The 16,837-nt window shown below is 56.0% G+C and overlaps 2 protein-coding genes across 6 annotated transcripts in view; one reads left to right on the top strand and one right to left on the bottom strand.

Moving 5' to 3' along the window:
* The window catches only part of ASTN2 (astrotactin 2), a 329,185-nt gene that overhangs the window by 109,052 nt on the left and 203,296 nt on the right, over positions 1–16,837 (bottom strand). For all 4 annotated transcript variants that reach the window (XM_035342005.1, XM_035342004.1, XM_035342006.1 and 1 more), the window contains 3 exons: positions 14,750–14,874; positions 14,488–14,592; positions 12,714–12,893 (listed from right to left, as the gene is read on the bottom strand). In XM_035342005.1, the coding sequence (XP_035197896.1) occupies positions 12,714–12,893; positions 14,488–14,592; positions 14,750–14,874 (410 nt within the window). The remainder of the gene's footprint in view (positions 1–12,713; positions 12,894–14,487; positions 14,593–14,749; positions 14,875–16,837) is intronic.
* On the top strand, positions 1,073–7,476 carry TRIM32 (tripartite motif containing 32). 2 transcript variants are annotated; one of them, XM_035342010.1, is made up of 2 exons: positions 1,073–1,881; positions 2,746–7,476. In XM_035342010.1, the coding sequence occupies exon 2, from the start codon at positions 2,813–2,815 to the stop codon at positions 4,754–4,756; it is 1,944 nt and encodes a 647-aa protein (XP_035197901.1). In that variant the 5' UTR covers positions 1,073–1,881; positions 2,746–2,812; the 3' UTR covers positions 4,757–7,476. The 2 variants fall into 2 exon arrangements, with proteins under 2 accessions (XP_035197901.1, XP_035197900.1); XM_035342009.1 differs by lacking the exon at positions 1,073–1,881 and adding an exon at positions 2,157–2,669.

Here is a 16,837-nt window from a genome sequence, read left to right on the forward strand (position 1 = left end):
GGGGGGGGGGCGGGGGGAGAGGGGGGAGCCGGCCTGAGGGAGGGCTCGGGGGGGGCGGCTCTGAGGAGAGCCCCCCGGTGCGGGGCGGTGAGACGGGGGCTGCTGCGGGCCGCGGTGAGAGGGGGCCGGGAGGGAACGGGGGGTGGTGAAACGGGAGCCTGGGAACAAAGGGGGAGCGCGGGGATGGGGCTGGGGCCGGGGATGGAGCTGGGGCCGGGGATGGAGCTGGGAGCGGGAGATAAAAGTTGGGACCTGGTAATGAAGCCGGAGCCGGGTGGCAAAACCGGGAGCTGGTGGTAAAGATGGAGCCTGGGGATAAAGCGGGGACCGGGTGACAAAGCTGGGACCGGGTGGTAAAGCCTGGTGATAACGTTGGAGCCTGGCAACGAAGCTGGAACCTGGGGATAAAGCTGGCAGCGGGTGACAAATCTGAAGCCTGGTGATGAAGCTGGACCCGGCTCACAAAGCCGGACCCCGTAGGTATTAGGGCTGTCTGAGAAGTGCGTGGGAAGCCCGCTGCTCCCACAGCCCGTGCCGCCTAAAACCTGCGGGGTGACACAAGAAGCTGTGGCAGGACATCACAGAAGCGTCAAGGTCGGGAAAGACCTCCAAGAAAATCTCCTGAATACAAGGAACGAAAACTTAGGTGCTGCACGCAGCTTTACAGCCTGGCCCTCTGCTCAGGCCTCCCCTGACGCCCTTCCCTGGGGCTGAGGACCTGCCCCGGGGCCGCCCGGTGCACAGAGCAGTGAGTGATCTGTGGGGGCACGGCTGGCTGCAAGGTAACGCTGCAGCCAAATGGGAATTTCACATCACTGAGATGTATGCTGGCATCCTGATACAAGGGTTTGACGTGTTAAAAGCACGGCGTACACATCGCTGTCCTAAAAACTGGGCGTGAGGTAAACCTAAACAAAATCCCCTCTCCATTTTTCGTTGCTGACGGTACCTGTCCTGAAGGCAGCTTTTTATGTAACTCATTTTTGGATGTCAGCACTTGTACCTCATCCTCCCCTCTGCAAGTCTTCTGACAACGTTTTCAGGGAAAATAATAATGAACCTTGGATCTTACATTTCATTATTTAAAAAATCATTTTAAAATACAGATCCTCGTCCCTCAGAGGAATGTTTCTGATCTACACGGCAGTGCCCAGGCTTCTCCTTCCACAGCTGGGACATGGCTAAGAACAAAAGGGAAGTCTCTTCGGTGCCAGCACCCGGACTGCCGCAGCTCCCCAGGTGCCGCCCGTGTGACGCTCACTGTGCCACCAGCCCGGGGAGCTGGGGATCAGATCCCAGCCTGGGACTTGCTGGGGATTCTGCCACCCCACCGAATCAGTCCCTGCAGTCTGGGCCTTAAACAACCGCAGAGCTGATAAATTAAAACGTTTTTTTTCTCTCTGTGCGAACATAAAGAACTTTTTTCACTGCAGTTGTCTCCTTCCACTTGAGCAGACGCTAAGCCGAAACACGGCGAACCTTTCTGTCTGAAACGCTGCCGAGGATGAAGCAGGCAAACGCAGCAGGGAAGCGAGAGTGCTGCGTGCGTGCAGCCATTATTCAGAAAAAGCTGTCTGTTCACATCCCTCTGCGAGCTCCTCATTGTAAAGACTAACTACTTCCTTCTCCTCCTCTCCCCCTAAAGGAAATGTTTTCTCCCCATTTCTTTTAAAGGCTAAGCAAGGCAATAGCAAAGGTACTGAAACCCACTCTGCTGAATAATAACTTAATGATGTGAACCCTGCTCTGTTCCTTCCGAACGGATGGCTGCTTTAGCGAGACGGCTGCCGGGATCTGCTCCCTGCTGAGAGGGATGTGGGGATGGAGGAACCTGGTTTGAAGCTGAATGGCAACCCCGGGGCTGAAAAACTGAACCAAAACGTCAGAACCAGGGCAATGCTACCGGAGTATGGCACGAGGAGAAATTACGTACAATTAAGCTCAGCACAAGAACCACCAGCCAACGCTTGCCGTCTGCATTAACAAGTGTTTGGAGTCGTGTTAACTCCCTTCAGCTGCTTAGACCTGCTACAACACTGCCTGTGAGCCGTGTTCTGTTGGCGTGCTGAAGCACGATGCAGCGTGGCAGAGGCTAACGGGAGACACTGGTGAGCAGTGTCCTCACCGTGTGTTCCCACCGTGCACAGTAATTCTCAGCGAGTGGAAGCTGACCAGTCATTCCTCCTAGGCTTACTTCCTGGCCAACACGCGAAACCTCAAACATTTGTTTTGGCTATCTAGAAAAGCAGGCTAAAGCAACCACATTTATTTCATTTGTATCTGATGTCATATCTGGATGTAGGTCTCCAGAGGTGATCCATTAATGGCCTAAAGCATCGCACCATCTGCTTCCTCTTCTGATGCGCAACATTTGAACGCTTGGTTTCATCTCCCTGGGTTTCAGAGTAAATTATGTAAACTCGCACGCTTGGCAGCGGGAGATGGGCACCATGAGGAGATGATTCAGTCATCAATATCTATTGGGCTTCCTTATTGCTGCCATTCCACTTCTTTCAGTTCTACTTCTAAATTTTGCAAGTGAATAATTCATTGCGCTTGACACTGCAAGCTAGCTTTGGAATCTTCCCGCTCTGAGATTAGCTATGATTAATCTACCCTTTCCAAATGAGGGAAAGCCAACTGGGTTTCTTATTTTCCAGGGCCGGGAGGTAAATCAGAAATAAATTGCACGTATGTGTAACTGCTGGGGATGACATAAATCACATTTCCTTTTTTTCTTGACAGAATCGGAGCTCTTTGGAATAAATGTGAGTACCAGCTTTTGCACAGGCTAAAGGTGGCTTCGAAAGCCATGGCTTCTGCCCCTCAGCTCAACTCGGATGCGCTCCGCGAGGTGCTGGAGTGCCCCATTTGCATGGAGTCCTTCACCGAGGAGCACCTGAGACCCAAGCTCCTGCACTGCGGGCACACCGTCTGCAAACAGTGCCTGGAGAAACTGCTGGCGAACAGCATTAATGGCATACGCTGCCCCTTCTGCAGCAAAATCACCCGGATCACAAACTTAGCTCAACTGACTGACAATCTTACTGTGCTGAAGATCATAGACACCGCAGGACTGGGGGAGGTGGTGGGTCTCCTCATGTGCAAGGTCTGCGGGAGAAGGCTGCCAAGACACTTTTGCAAGAGCTGCAGCTTGGTTTTATGTGAGCCCTGCAAGGAGACATCGCACATGCCCCAAGGGCACAGCGTCATCGCTATCAAAGAGGCTGCTGAGGAGCGTAGGAGGGAATTTGGGACAAGGCTTGCCAGACTTCGGGAGCTCATGGATGATCTGCAGAAAAGAAAAGCATCTCTGGAGGGTGTTTCGAGAGACCTGCAGTCTAGATACAGAGCAGTTCTGCAAGATTACAGCAAAGAAGAGCGCAAGATCCAGGAAGAACTTGCCAGGTCACGCAAGTTCTTCACCACCTCTTTATCTGAAGTGGAGAAGGTAAATAATCAGGTAATGGAGGAACAAGCTTATCTACTGAACTTAGCAGAAGTGCAGATATTGTCTCGCTGTGATTATTTCCTTGCCAAAATAAAGCAGGGAGATATAGCTCTGCTGGAGGAGGCAGCAGATGAGGAAGAGCCCGAACTGACAAACAGTCTCCCAAGGGAGCTGACTCTTCAAGAGGTTGAGCTCCTGAAGGTGAGCCACGTGGGACCACTGCAGATTGGGCAGGTGGTGAAGAAACCCCGGACGGTTAACCTGGAGGAATCCCTCATGGAAACTGCATCCTCCTCCTCGGTGTCGTTTAGGGAGCCTGACCTGGTGCACGAAGAGGCCGGCTGCACACCGCATGCCTCCCCGGCCAAGCCGAGGATGCCCGAAGCAGCCACAAGCATCCAGCAGTGTCACTTCATCAAGAAGATGGGTTCCAAGGGCAGCCTGCCGGGGATGTTCAATCTGCCTGTCAGCCTCCACGTCACTCAACAAGGCGAGGTGCTTGTGGCGGACCGAGGCAATTTCCGAATCCAGGTTTTCACCCGCAAGGGCTTCCTGAAGGAGATTCGCCGGAGCCCTAGCGGAATCGATAGTTTTGTGCTGAGCTTCCTCGGAGCAGACTTGCCCAACTTGACTCCCCTTTCTGTCACCATGAACTGCCATGGCCTGATAGGCGTGACCGACAGCTACGATAACTCAGTCAAGGTGTACACCATGGATGGCCACTGCGTGGCGTGCCACAGGAGCCAGCTGAGCAAGCCGTGGGGCATCGCAGCGCTGCCTTCCGGGCAGTTCGTGGTCACCGACGTGGAAGGGGGGAAGCTCTGGTGCTTCACCGTGGACCGTGGGGTGGGGGTGGTGAAGTACAGCTGCTTGTGCAGCGCGGTGCGCCCCAAGTTTGTCACCTGCGATGCTGAAGGGACCATCTACTTCACCCAGGGGCTGGGGCTGAACCTGGAGAACCGCCAGTACGAGCACCACTTAGAAGGGGGCTTCTCCATCGGCTCCGTCGGCCCCGATGGGCAGCTGGGGCGCCAGATCAGCCACTTCTTCTCCGAGAATGAAGATTTCAGGTGCATCGCTGGGATGTGCGTGGATGCCAGGGGAGACCTGATTGTTGCTGACAGCAGCCGTAAAGAAATCCTGCATTTTCCCAAAGGAGGTGGCTACAATATCTTGATCCGTGAAGGACTCACCTGTCCTGTTGGCATTGCCATCACTCCCAAAGGGCAGCTGCTGGTGCTGGACTGCTGGGACCACTGCATTAAGATCTACAGTTACCACCTGAGAAGATACTCCACCCCTTAAAGGCATTTCTCGAGGTAAAGCCCCTGTCGTTAGTGATTCTTCCAGCCTCCCTGCAGCCTGACAGGAACCCGTTCAGGATGACTGTGTGCCATAGCCCAGGGGATTTTGGCATAGAGGCCGTCGTATTTTGTGTCTAGAAACAAAATAGCTCATGTGGTGGTCTGCTTTTTCCCTTTTTGAATCTGTACAAAGAAAAAGGACACGCACGAAGGAGAGGATCCTTCCGAACTGCTGGTTCCTTGTTCAATAAGCGGTCACTCCGTAAACACCCTCACCTCCTTACGCCACATCGACTACAGCTTCAGCCACTGTGCGTTCCTTTGTGCCATAAACACCGACTGGCTGCTCTAAATCACCTGCCCTCGAGGACCAGGGAGGCAATCCTCTTCCCGCCGTGGTATTTGCAAGGAACTCGGTAGCAGTTGTCTGGGCAACTACTCGAGAAGGCAATTTCTGATGGCAGCGCTGCATAAAACAAAATAGCCCTCTTCAGCTGCACAGAGATGGAGCTTTACTTTCAAACTTGAGAGCGAGGGTTTTCTCTCTCCGTTTTTCTGGTATTCAGGAGATCGCCCCTGTCCTGAGCCATTTGTGAGCCGTGTCTGTTGGATGTGAAGTGAGTACGGTGCAATCATGGGAGGCCGAACGGAGCCAGAGAGCTGCCCTCTGATGGCAGCGGGGCTTTTATTGCTCGTAAGGACTGTGCTAGTTAGAAGGGGGGAGGAGGGGGGGGGCTGGAGGGAAAAAAAGAAGCAGGGGACACGTCCTGTTGATGTTCCGAGGTGTTTTGTTGCTAATTGTATCACGGGGAACTGTCTTGGGAAGGTAAGTCTGGTACCTTCCTCTGGGGGGAGGGGAGGGCTGGGAGAATGGCTGGGAGCGGGTAATAGACGTGGTCAGATGCCGAATGTTGTGTGTTCGCCTGCCCCTCACCGCTCTGCACTCCTTGCGTTCAGCAATACGTTTCCACCCACCTGCCCTTCGCGCCCCACGATGGGGCTGGGGGGGATTCCTGCACTTTGATTTTATTTGTAATACCCAGAAGCACATCCGTTGGTGCACTGCCTTTTTCTCCTGGCGTAGCGAAACACTACATTCCTCAGCTTTTTTACGGCACCAGCAGGCACCCGAGTTCACGTTCATCACGGCTTTGGGCCAAATGAAGCACAAAACTGCAGCTGTGTGAACCACGGCCCCCACAGTGCTACGCTCCTGGCTGATAAATGTGTACCTCAGTGTGGTGCTGCTCGCCTGGAATAGTTTATTGATGGAAAGACGCATTTAAATAGGACACAGTGGTAGCGTGTTAATCTGCCACAGATAATAGTTACACTGCAGTGCATTTATTTGTTGCTATCAACAACGTAGTTGCAAATTTGGGGGCACGGCAGACAGTATAAAAGCGGATTTTAATGTGGCTGCCGGGCTACAGCAAACTGCTTGCTACTTGTCCAACAACGTATATGCAACAGGTGATTTTTTTTTAAGCTCCCATAGACCTTCCCCTAGTGAAGCAGCAAAGCAAAACAGGCTTCGGAGCAGCAGCTGCAGCCAGTTGCTTTGCGCTTGCAGGGTTTCCAGCGCTGGGAGCGAAACCCTTTTGGTAGGGTTTTATTTTTTTCCCCTCGTTGCTGTGCTCAGCCACCAAAAAGCCAGCTGAGCGATGGAGGTGCCCCCTGACCACGGCAACAAATTGTTCTTGCTGAAATTTGCTGGAAAAAGCTCGTGGAGAAGGGGGTAAGGGCTGAGGGTAGATGATGAAAGACACTAAAGGAGCTCAAGGGAATTTAATCCTCCCTTCCCTCCTGAGCTGCTCTGTGTATTTGCTGAGGCTATCAACATGCACATAATGATTTACATCCCCTGCTTCTCGTTTTGGGTGGGAGGGGGCAGTCGCCTACGGTATGTAACAGCAATGTGGGGAGCTGATCTCATCTCGCATGTATGTTTTGGGGAGATGACTGCTATTACCGGGACCTGCAGTTAATTACGCTGTAACTCAAGGCATTTTTTTCCAGTATTATGGTAATGGCAGCTCCTCTCCTACTGATCTCTTTTAAACATCTCTCCTGTTTCCAAGAACTGCTCCAAGCAGGAAGCTACCGTGGACCTGAATAATTGAAGCAATATTATCTATGATAATATGTACCTCTGTCGTTTTCTGTTCCAATGGAATTTGTCTTTGCAATAAACATCACACTAAGCAAGAACGTTTCCTGGAGTGCTTAAAGCGACGTCCAAGCCGGTCCAGTAAACGGGCTGCGCAGGCGGTTACCCCAGTCCGGTACCGGCCACGCGGCTCAAACAAAGCTCAGCTGCTTCTCACCGAGGGCTTTGGGAAAAATAACACTGCTCTGCTCTGCATCGGTGGGAGTAGGCTCTGCGAAAGGTGCCTGGGTGGGCTTTGTCTGCAGCTCTTTTTCTTGTCTGGGGTTCCAGGCAGAAAAGGGAAAAAGAACACGTCTCGGCCCAGGGTATGCCCTTCCCCTGACAAAGCTCGGTAGGGACTGTGAGATGATGTTGTGGAGCTGTATTTCTTGCCGCGGTGCCCCCACGCAATGTGGTGATTGTCTGCCAAATGAGACGAAACGGAGTAATTAAGGATTGTGATGAAATAGTTCGCCTTCTGCTCCTTACCTGGAGAAAGAACTTGTCTGCTTGTACGTGTGTGTTTGATTTTTAAAGGTTGTGTAATAAAGGAAAAATTGATCCAATTAAAAGTGCATTGCAAACGGCTCATTTTGTTATTAAAAACACTTCATCTCCTCCCTTTGGCGGCAGATTGTTTTTTACGGCCGGTGGGAATTAGACTTGCTAACACAACGGCTACGAGCCCCCTTTTATGCTGTCAGGCTGTGAGGGATAAATCTGATGCTTTGGCAGCTCTAACGTAACTTCATCTGACGCTTCCCTACCCACCTCATAAACAAATGCTAGGGTTTCGTACATCCACTGGCAGCGATACTCCCGCAGGGCCAACACCTTGCTTCTCCCTCCAGCTGATGCTCACGAGGCCCGCTCAGGATCCGCCCGCACGGAGCGCGCGGGACGCGGCCCCCTGCTGCGGGCTGGGGTCGGGGCTGCCGTCACCCCCCTTGTCCCCGGCTTGTTTCGGCGCTTCCTGGCTCCGTTTCGCACGGCCGTGGAGGTGACGCACTGACCGGCTGAGGGCTGGCTGCTTGTTCTGGGTGATTTTGACACAAGCTGTCAAGTCTTCCTAGGAACAGCGTGTTTACGCGCAGCCAAAGGAGAGCGAAGCAATTTCGTACTCGGCTTTCCACGACAGCCGGCTGTCCCCGGCACGGGCGAGCTCACCCCGCCGCCCAGCGCCGTGTGCTGAGCTGGGTGAAGGCTTTTATTACTCCTGCTCATCTCGGATGATAGGAAGCAGCTCTTTAAGCAGCGGCGAGCTGCCCGTTTATCAAACGTACGCGAGCCTTGCAGGGCGACCGCTGTGCCGGTGCTGCTAGGCTCAGCCCGACGTTTTACGAGGAGTTGGGATTTCGTAGGGCAGAGACAAACTAAGTTGTGAACATTTGTTCTGGGCAGCAGCTGACAGCCACGGATTCGAAAGGGATGAGGGGGAGAGAGTGTTTCTTAATCAAAGGGGGCAGAGCCTCAAAAGTAAAAATAAAGCCAGATGCTTTTGGTCTTTTCTATTGTGTAGTTTAAGTGATTTTTCTGGGTCATTACTCAGTGTGAGGATTTAAAGTTATTTCATTTTGCACAACTAATTACTCTGCTTGCCTGGCAATTCTGGATTACAATGAGCAGTGCATGAGGTCATTTAGCAGACAGTCACAGCACATATTTTAGTCTAAACTAAATTTCACGGCAACTTGCTAAATTGTTTTTGCTTTCCTTCTCTGAACAAAACGTCAAAATCCGAGGTTTTGAAATAAATATAAGGAGCTAAACCACGGGCAGCGAGAGTGTTACAAAGGTAATGGAGCGGTTGTTTACAGGAGCAGGTCTGAAGGAGAGGGAGGTTCCCCACACGTCACTTCTGACGAGCAGGTACGAGGGAAAGCTGTCAGCTCCTCTAACAGATGCAAAGCTTGCCCTAGCGCTTTCTTAATGCACCTGATTGCGTCTAGGAACTGAAAGCCGAAGGTTCCCGTGGACCAGTTCCATCTTAATTGTATTACGGCAACGCCAGACCTGAGGGGAGAGGAATTAGACCTTGTGAGGACGGGGGGGATCCTCAGACCCTGCTCGGCAGAACACGGACTGCCCTTTCAGCAGACCTCAAGCTGCATCCTATGGCTTGTGTTTTATGAAGATCTTTGTCTAACTGCTCAGTTCTCAAAAAAGCAAGAAGGCGGTGACCTCGTAAGGGTAAATGCAGCCCATGGCACGCGATCTGAGAGAAGGGAAGCAAGTCATGGGCAGACGGATGGTCAGAAAGCCTTAGCAAACGTGGTAGGACCTGCCAGAGCACAGCCTCTCCCTGGATGACTTTAATAACAGATCAGCTCCTGAGAGTGGACGTCTTTCAGACCTGCCTCAGCCACTTCTAAAACCCAGCTGAGTGTCCAACGGGGCCAGGGAGCCCCAGCCAAGGACACTCGAGAGGTTTGCTGCTCGCAGGACGCGCGGGAAGAGTTCACGCACGGAGCACCTACAGCACTGCAGCAATGCAGGAGTTTGGTACTGAGAACGTCTGCATCTCCACCCGTGCCCTGCACATCCCGAGCCTGAGGACACCGCTCCCTGCTCCTCCAGCCCCTCTCCCAGCTCCTCGGTGGTCCCGGCAGCGAGCCACGCGCACGGCGTTTCTCCTCCCAGCTCTTCCCAGCTGGAGAACAGAAGTCTCCCACGCTCGGGCTCTGCCAGTCGTCACGGCACAAAGGGAAAGAGTTGTCACTCAAACGCCTGACAAGACGAGACCCTCTGTGTTACTGCTGATAATGTCTCCATTTTCTCTAAGTGCCAGAGCACTTAACAGGCATTTGTTCTGCATTTTGTGGAGCGCAGTGGGAATGAGCGAGCTAGAACAGCGCTGGGAGAATCCCGCCGGGGCTGTCAGCGCTTGCCGTAGAGCCGCCCTTCCCTTTCCTTGCCAAGCTCTCCTCCTTGTCCAGCCAGAGCCAGGGGCCAGGGAGCCAACGCATCCCTGGACGAAGCACCCCTGGCAGGTTGATTTGCTGGTGGAGGGATCCCTCTCTTTCCTCCTGTGCGTTTCGGGCCGGTGTCTCTGCAGCGCGCTGATCCCAGCCTCCACCTCCAGGTTTATCACCACACGTGACGTTGTGTGGTGCGGCTGCTTTGGGTCACCCATCTTGGCTGTGTCCTCCCCCAGCCTCTCGCCCAGCCCCAGCCTGCTCACTGGGGGAACACAGAGCCCTGCAGGCACTGCTCGGCCCCAGCCAAGGCACCACCGCGTGAGCCACAAGCCCTGACTGCAGCACCACCAAGGCTCCTGCAAAGCCGCTTAGCCCCATCCCAGGCAGACCCAGCCCGGTCTTAGATGCAACAGGAGGTGGCCTGGGCTGTCACGTTGGCCCCAGCCGCCAAGTTAAGATGTTCACACAGCTGGTGGGAACTTAATGAGGTGCTGTCGGTGTTAAATGCTGCCTTCGGTGGCGGAGGAAACCGAGGCGGGCTCCCACGGCACAGATTGATGTCCGGGTTGGTCTCAAGGTCCCCCACCTTGAGGCCCTTCTGAGTTGGCTTGGCTGCACACAGCCTGAGCAAGCAGGTGCTAAAAATGGGATTTTAATAGTTCTGCATGAGATAAAATCTGGGTTGGGGTTGGTTTGCTCACGCAGTTCCTCAGGGGAACCTGGGGAAGCGTCCGTGTGTGCTCAGGAAGGGCGCAGCGTGGGCACCCAGCAGCTGCATCGCGCGGGCAGCAGCCCGGCCTCCCTGCTGCTTGCTTGCAGGGTTTGTTTCTGCAGACCCTTGGGACTGGGGCAGGCGGCTCCAGCACCGTCAGGGGCTCCTGCCTCCCAGCGATCCCCATAAATCGTCCCGCTGGCTCTGCCCTTCCCGTCCCCAGAGCTGGGCTGCTCCTGATGCCCTGGGGCTGCCGGGGAGGGTTGCTCCTGTCCTCAGCGCCCGCTCTGCCCCCAGCACACCGTGTCCACCAGCTCATTTCGCATTTCTATGGCTAGAGCTGCCTGCAAATGCCGGTGGTGCCTGCAGCAGGCTCACCCCAAAGGGGGAACAAACTTTCCAGCAGCCCCCACGGGAACCTGCATCACTTTCTCCTCCGTTTGGCTGTGGGGGATCAATGCGCAGGTGCCGACCCCCACCACCGGCTGCCCTGAGGGCTGTGGAGTTGATTAAAATGTTAAAATAATTCTGCGCGATGCTGCAAACATGCTCGTCTCCCCCTCTCCTGGCCCGCTTTCCTCGCTAACAAGCCGCAGCCATCCTGGCCCTGCTGCTGGGTTTATTGGGGATGATGCATGCGCGCGCTCAGAGCGCTTCTGGAAGGAGCGGCGGGGAGCCTGCCGGGCCAGAGCTGTTTCCAAGTCGAGAAGGCATCCGGAGCCATCTAGCTGGGGCTATTTGTTCAGAGCCTCGTTATGTCACTGCTAAAATGAGGGTAAATCAGTGGAGATGCTGGGAATAAAATCTGTCCATCATAAACGCAAACTGCCTCTTCACGGTGGTTTCTCCAGGAGAGCCCTGGGCTCCCCGTGGTTCCCTCCTCTACCCCCGGAGCCGGCCTCCCCGGCAGCCACAAGTGCCCTGAGCATCCTCAACCTGTTTCCAGGAGCATTTTCAGGCCACCAAAGAGCTCATTACGGTTCTTGTTCCTCAGCAGCACCAACCAACCCACCTCAACCTCGCCAAGCCTGCCGGCTGCCAAACCCTGCTCTACGTCGGAGCCAGGCACCAGGAGCAGGGTGGGAGCCAGCACCCAGCGCCCAAACAACGCAGCACGGCCAGAAATGAAATGCTTACGGCCGGGTGTGATGTACAAAATCCCCGCGGGACCTCAGGGATCCAGGACCCTCACTGGAGGCAGGGACCCGGCTGCGGGGGCTGAGGAACGGGGGACATCTCACAGCAGCACCGGTCACCCCGTGGCCCTGGCACCGCAGCACGGAGCAGCGGTGATGCCGGAGGATGTGGGTGCAGAACGGGCGGCGCTCATCGATCCCGTCACCCTCCAGACTGGGACCAGGAGCCGCTCCGGGCCCAAACCCCACGGGCACATCCACAAAGGGCTCACGGGAGCGTGGTGTCTGAACGCCCTGTAACACCGTGCGTACGCACACAGCTCACCTCCGCACCGCTTCCTGCTGCTGAACAGGGGCAGCGCTATGGCAGACTTCATTGATCACAACTTAAAACCCAGACAAATGGATGTGGGGTGTTACACACACGCCTACGGGAACAGCTGCACCAGGAGGACGGAGACGAAGGGGAAGGGGCGGCGGGGGGCTGGCGGGCACCTCCGCTGACAGCAGTGGAGGAGCCGCTGTCGGCAGCGCACACGGGGCAGGGTGGCAGCGCCTTAATGGCCTCCCGAGTCCTGCAACGTGCCCTAACCCCGCCAGGAACACCGCAGACATCGCCAACAGAAAGACAACGGGCCAAGGGAATCTCCCGAGCTCCCCGGAGGAGGGAGATGAATTGGCAAATGGAAGGCGACGGCGATAAGGGAGTTTTTATAAACATAACCTAATTGTATTACTTCAAAGTCCTGAAGTTTATTGCCCTGTTTAATGATGTGTCTCGTTATTTATAGTGTAGCACGATGGGTCTGCTATTGATTTAATACACTTCCTTAAAGACCGTCATTGTCACAAGCAATAAAACGAAGCCATTCTGCGACAGCTCAATTACGTCCCGTCTCCATAAACCCACCCGGAGCACCCCGGGCTCGGGGCACGGCGGCAGGGCTGGGAACCAGACGGCGAGGGTAGGGACAAGGGATAGGGGCTGACCGACGGAAAATAGGAATAAAAACGAGCGGCGTTCAGGGCTCTGCCCTCCTCACCTTTCTGGTACTGGAGCCAGAGCTGCTGCTGCACCTTCTTGCTGGGGAAGTGGATGGTGCAGCTGAACTCGGAGCCGTACAGTGCCTCCGCGATGTAGTGGGAGCCAAACTGCTGGATGAAGGAGAGCAGCTCCTCCCGGCTGCTGTCCTTGGTCAGGATCTTCAGGATGTTTGCGAAGCCTGTGGGAGAGAAGCAGGCTGTGGGCAGGCGGGCCAGGCAGGGCAGGCAGCCGCAGCCCCGGGGGACGCACAGACCCATGCAGGGGTGCCAAATGCTGTCCCCCCCACCTCGCCTCCGTGCTTTGCCTCTGCTCTTGCAATCCGCAACCTGCTGCTTACCCTGGGCTGCGGCTCTGCCATCCCGCAGTGATTCCTCTCCTGACACATTCCTGAGATTTCTCAAGCCAATTTCCAAGGATGTGCACGTGAACACGCGTGTGCGCATGCACGCACGGACCCTCCACAGGCCCAGGCCGTCCTGCAGGAAGCTGGGATGTTGGGTGGTGCTTTCCCCACAGGACACTGCTTTGCAGCAAGCACAGCCAGAAGTGCCTTGGTGCAAGGATGAATTGATTACAGGTGGCACCGCAGCCTGCGTAAATACCCTGCACAAGCGCTGGCTGTGGTTACAAAAGCTGGGGACAGCCCAGGGGGACCCATGGGGTCGGGCTCTGGCAGCTCTGCACCAAGGCAGGTGGGGCGATGCCTCGTCCAGCATCCTGCAGAGCCCGTGCAGGTGGCCGGGGCTGCTGGCAGGGATGGTGCCGTGCACCCTCACTGCGCTACGGGGAGCTCAGACCACGGAGGCACCGCGCCGTGGCGCCAGCTGGAGCAGGCCAATAGCACCGCTTTGGTTCAGCGGCGACACTGAAATCACACCGCAAGAAAACACGTCACATCTGTCACCCAAGTGGGGTTATCTGCCTGGCTGGCCTCCTGGCTGATCGAAGGAGAAGGTTGCTGGAAGGAAAAAGCTGGAGGAATTCATTCGGGGCTGACCCCAAAGATTTTGATCAGTTCCAAGCAGGATGCTTTGTTCCGGGCCTGTGCAGCTGCTCTCTGCTAAACCTTTTCCTATTTCTTTCTTTCTTCTTTTTTTTTTTTCTGTTAAAAATAGGTTGGTTTTTAAATAAAAAATGCTGTTTTGAAATGAAAAGGCAAAACATTTCAGGTCACAACAAAACATTTCAGCGCTTCTGAACCAACATGTGTAGTTATAAAAATGTGAAAGTGAAATGTTTTGGTGCTTGCAGGATCGTCCCACCTGCCCCTTCTTCAGCTGACACTCCCTTCACACACACGTGCATCCATGCGCACGGTGCAGTGCATCACACGAATCCCTCCCACGGTGCTGCTCATCAGCTTGTCCTGGCTCTGCCTCCAGCCCAACCAAGTGGCACCGCTCCCTGCCTCGGTTTCCCCCCTGTAACCAGGAGCTGGTGCAAGCTCCAAAACCTGCTGCCCGGGGACGCGGTGAGCCCCCATCCCAGGAGGTATTTAAGAGACACGTGGACGTGGCACTTAGGGAATTTAGGGATGGGACTCAGTAGCTCAGGCTGCTGACCTGGTGATCGTGAAGGTTTTTTCCAGTGCAAACAATTCTGTATTTCTAAATCCCTCCACCTGCCTCTGCAGCAGCACTGGGAGCAATAGTTACTGCCTGAGCAGAGCCTGGAGATGGAAAACGCCAGCGAGATGCTTTGCATGAGAAGCCCGTGCAGATGTGCCATCCCCGTGCTGGCAGAAACCTGCCGGCATGGCAGGAAGCCCTCACCTGCAGAGAGGGTGATGGAGCTGAGCTTCACCCGGTACAGGTTGCTCCGGACACGCCAGTGCTGCACCATGGGGTAGCCCATCGCCTCGTCGTACTTGATGTCACCTGCAAAGGAACAGCCGGCGTTCAGACCCCGTGTTTTTGGCTATTTTGCCCACCCGGGGCAGGCTCGCACAGCCCACGTGCTACTTCCGCAGGCAGGATTGGTGCCGTGAGGTCCCCCGAGACGCCGGGGGTGCCGATGCACCCGGGGTGCCCGTACCGGTGAGGAGCTGGAGGTCGGGCAGGGGCTCGGAGAGGACGCCGCGGCACTGCTCCTCCACGGGCAGCGGGATGACCAGGAGGCCGTCGGCCAGCTGCGGGAAGTCCTTGATGAAGTTGTTCTCCCTGCAGAGACAAAAACACAGCTGCAAAGCACGGACGCGGGCTGAGGCTGGGCGGCGGGGCTGAGCTGCGCCGGGGCCAGGCGGGGACATCTCCAGGTGGGTTCCTGGGAGCAGACCTGGCGGGGGATGCGTTTGTTTTTTTCTCTGCCCCCTCTCCAAGCAGCCTGGGTGATGCTTAATGAGCTCCCCAGGGCTGCGGCTCCGTTGTCTCTCTGCTTTCCAGCAGAAACGCCGCCAGCCCGGGGACCCGTCTGCTGCTTCTGGCCTGGATTTTCAAAGTGTGCCACGGGAGGGCTGGCAGGCAGCATCGAGGGGAGAGAGAAGAGCATCCTACAGCCCTCATTTGCCCGCTTCCCACCACGTGCAGCTTCTTGCCAGGCCGGGGACGTCACCAAGGAGTGCCCCGGGCACGGCTCTGCTGCGGGGTGAGCGGAGAGAAAAATGCACATTTACAGACAGGCACCAGGAAAAGCTGAAGCGTGCAGCTCATGCTGCAACTTCACCACGCGTGTGGGATCTTCTCTAACCTTGGCAGGTATAACATCGTATAATAGGCCCCTAATGAATTGTTTCTAGAACAACGATGCCCGAGAAATTATTTGAAACGGTGAGCAGACGGGGCTGGGAGACAAACCTCCCCGGCAAGCAAAACGCCCCAGCCCACACATGGAGCACGAACGGGGGTGTTAAATATTGATCCTGCAGCCAAAATATAGGCCAGGAGGCTGCACGTCCTCCTGGAGCCACGACAAAAGGGTTTCTGAGCCAAAAAGGGGAGGTTCCTGCAAAACCAGGTCAGCCCTGGGAGCTGGGGGAGGCTGCAGCCCTCGGGCTGGCATCGCCTGACCCCGCTGCATTTCTCCAAGCTAATTTCCCCCGACCAGCTCTGCCTTTCGTCCCCAGCCACCCCATTTCCCTCCCTTACTGCAGCTCGTCCCCACGCAGCCAGAAATGCTCCATCATCCTGTGAGCATCTCGTTCTCGTGAGCGGGGACACGGCCACCTCCAAGGGTGCTGGTGCGGTGAGATGCTCCTGCAGCACCTCCCCGGGTCCCTGCCTCTGCTCCGGGGTCAGGATGCGGCCGGTGCAAGGTGTAAGGATGGCAGGGGGGGAGCAGGGGGCTGCAGCTCCCTGCAGCCAGCCCCGGGGATGCTCCCTGCGCCGTGTCTCAAAGCCTCCGGCACCTGACTGCATCTCAGGAGCTTGGCTTTAGACTCTGCCAGAGAAAAAGTGTTTTATTTGTCTGTGGGGAAAAACCTCTCGCTCACGCACCGGCTCACAAATCTCCCATTGATCACAGGAGGGATCCCCAGCGGCGGGGCGGTGATTTGCTGTTCCAAGCCTTTTGCTGCCTTAGCAATGCGGACGGCTGGCTGCAATGACTGCCAGCCCGCGGCCCGGGGCTGGCTGGGTGCTCGTGGGCACGGGCTGCAACAGCAGGGAAATCACTAGGGAACACGGGCAGGAGCACGCGGGCACGTCGGCGTCTCCGTTGCTTTGCCCAAGAGCTCCCAGGCGAGGCAAGGTGCGAAATGCAGCATGTGGCTCACCCGGCACCGAGCCCCGCTGCCACCCCGGGGCACCGGGACCGTCCCGATGGGAGCACCAGGGGTGTGCCCAGCCCTGTATCCTGCCTGCCAGGGGGCCAGGAGAGGGTGCAAGGTGAGGATGGGGACACTGGGGACACTGAGGCCCATGTGGGGTGACAAAGCAGGTGGTGGGGACGGGGTCCGGGGTCCATGCAGACGAGGGAGGCGGCTGGAGGAGCGAGGTGCAGGGGCAATCTGTATGCACGGCTGCTGGTCCCCGCTGACGCCTCTACAGAAAGGTGTTTACCGAAAGCCCTGCTCTGCACTGCTGCCGGCTGCGGCGCCGCTCGCTCTGACTGCTCGGCAGTCAAAAGGCTGGGGGAAAACAAGGGCCAAGCCAAGCGAGGGCCTGTGCGCACGCACACCCGCAGCGG

Source organism: Oxyura jamaicensis, chromosome 17 (assembly GCF_011077185.1).
Source record: "Oxyura jamaicensis isolate SHBP4307 breed ruddy duck chromosome 17, BPBGC_Ojam_1.0, whole genome shotgun sequence".
Classification (NCBI taxonomy): domain Eukaryota; kingdom Metazoa; phylum Chordata; class Aves; order Anseriformes; family Anatidae; genus Oxyura; species Oxyura jamaicensis.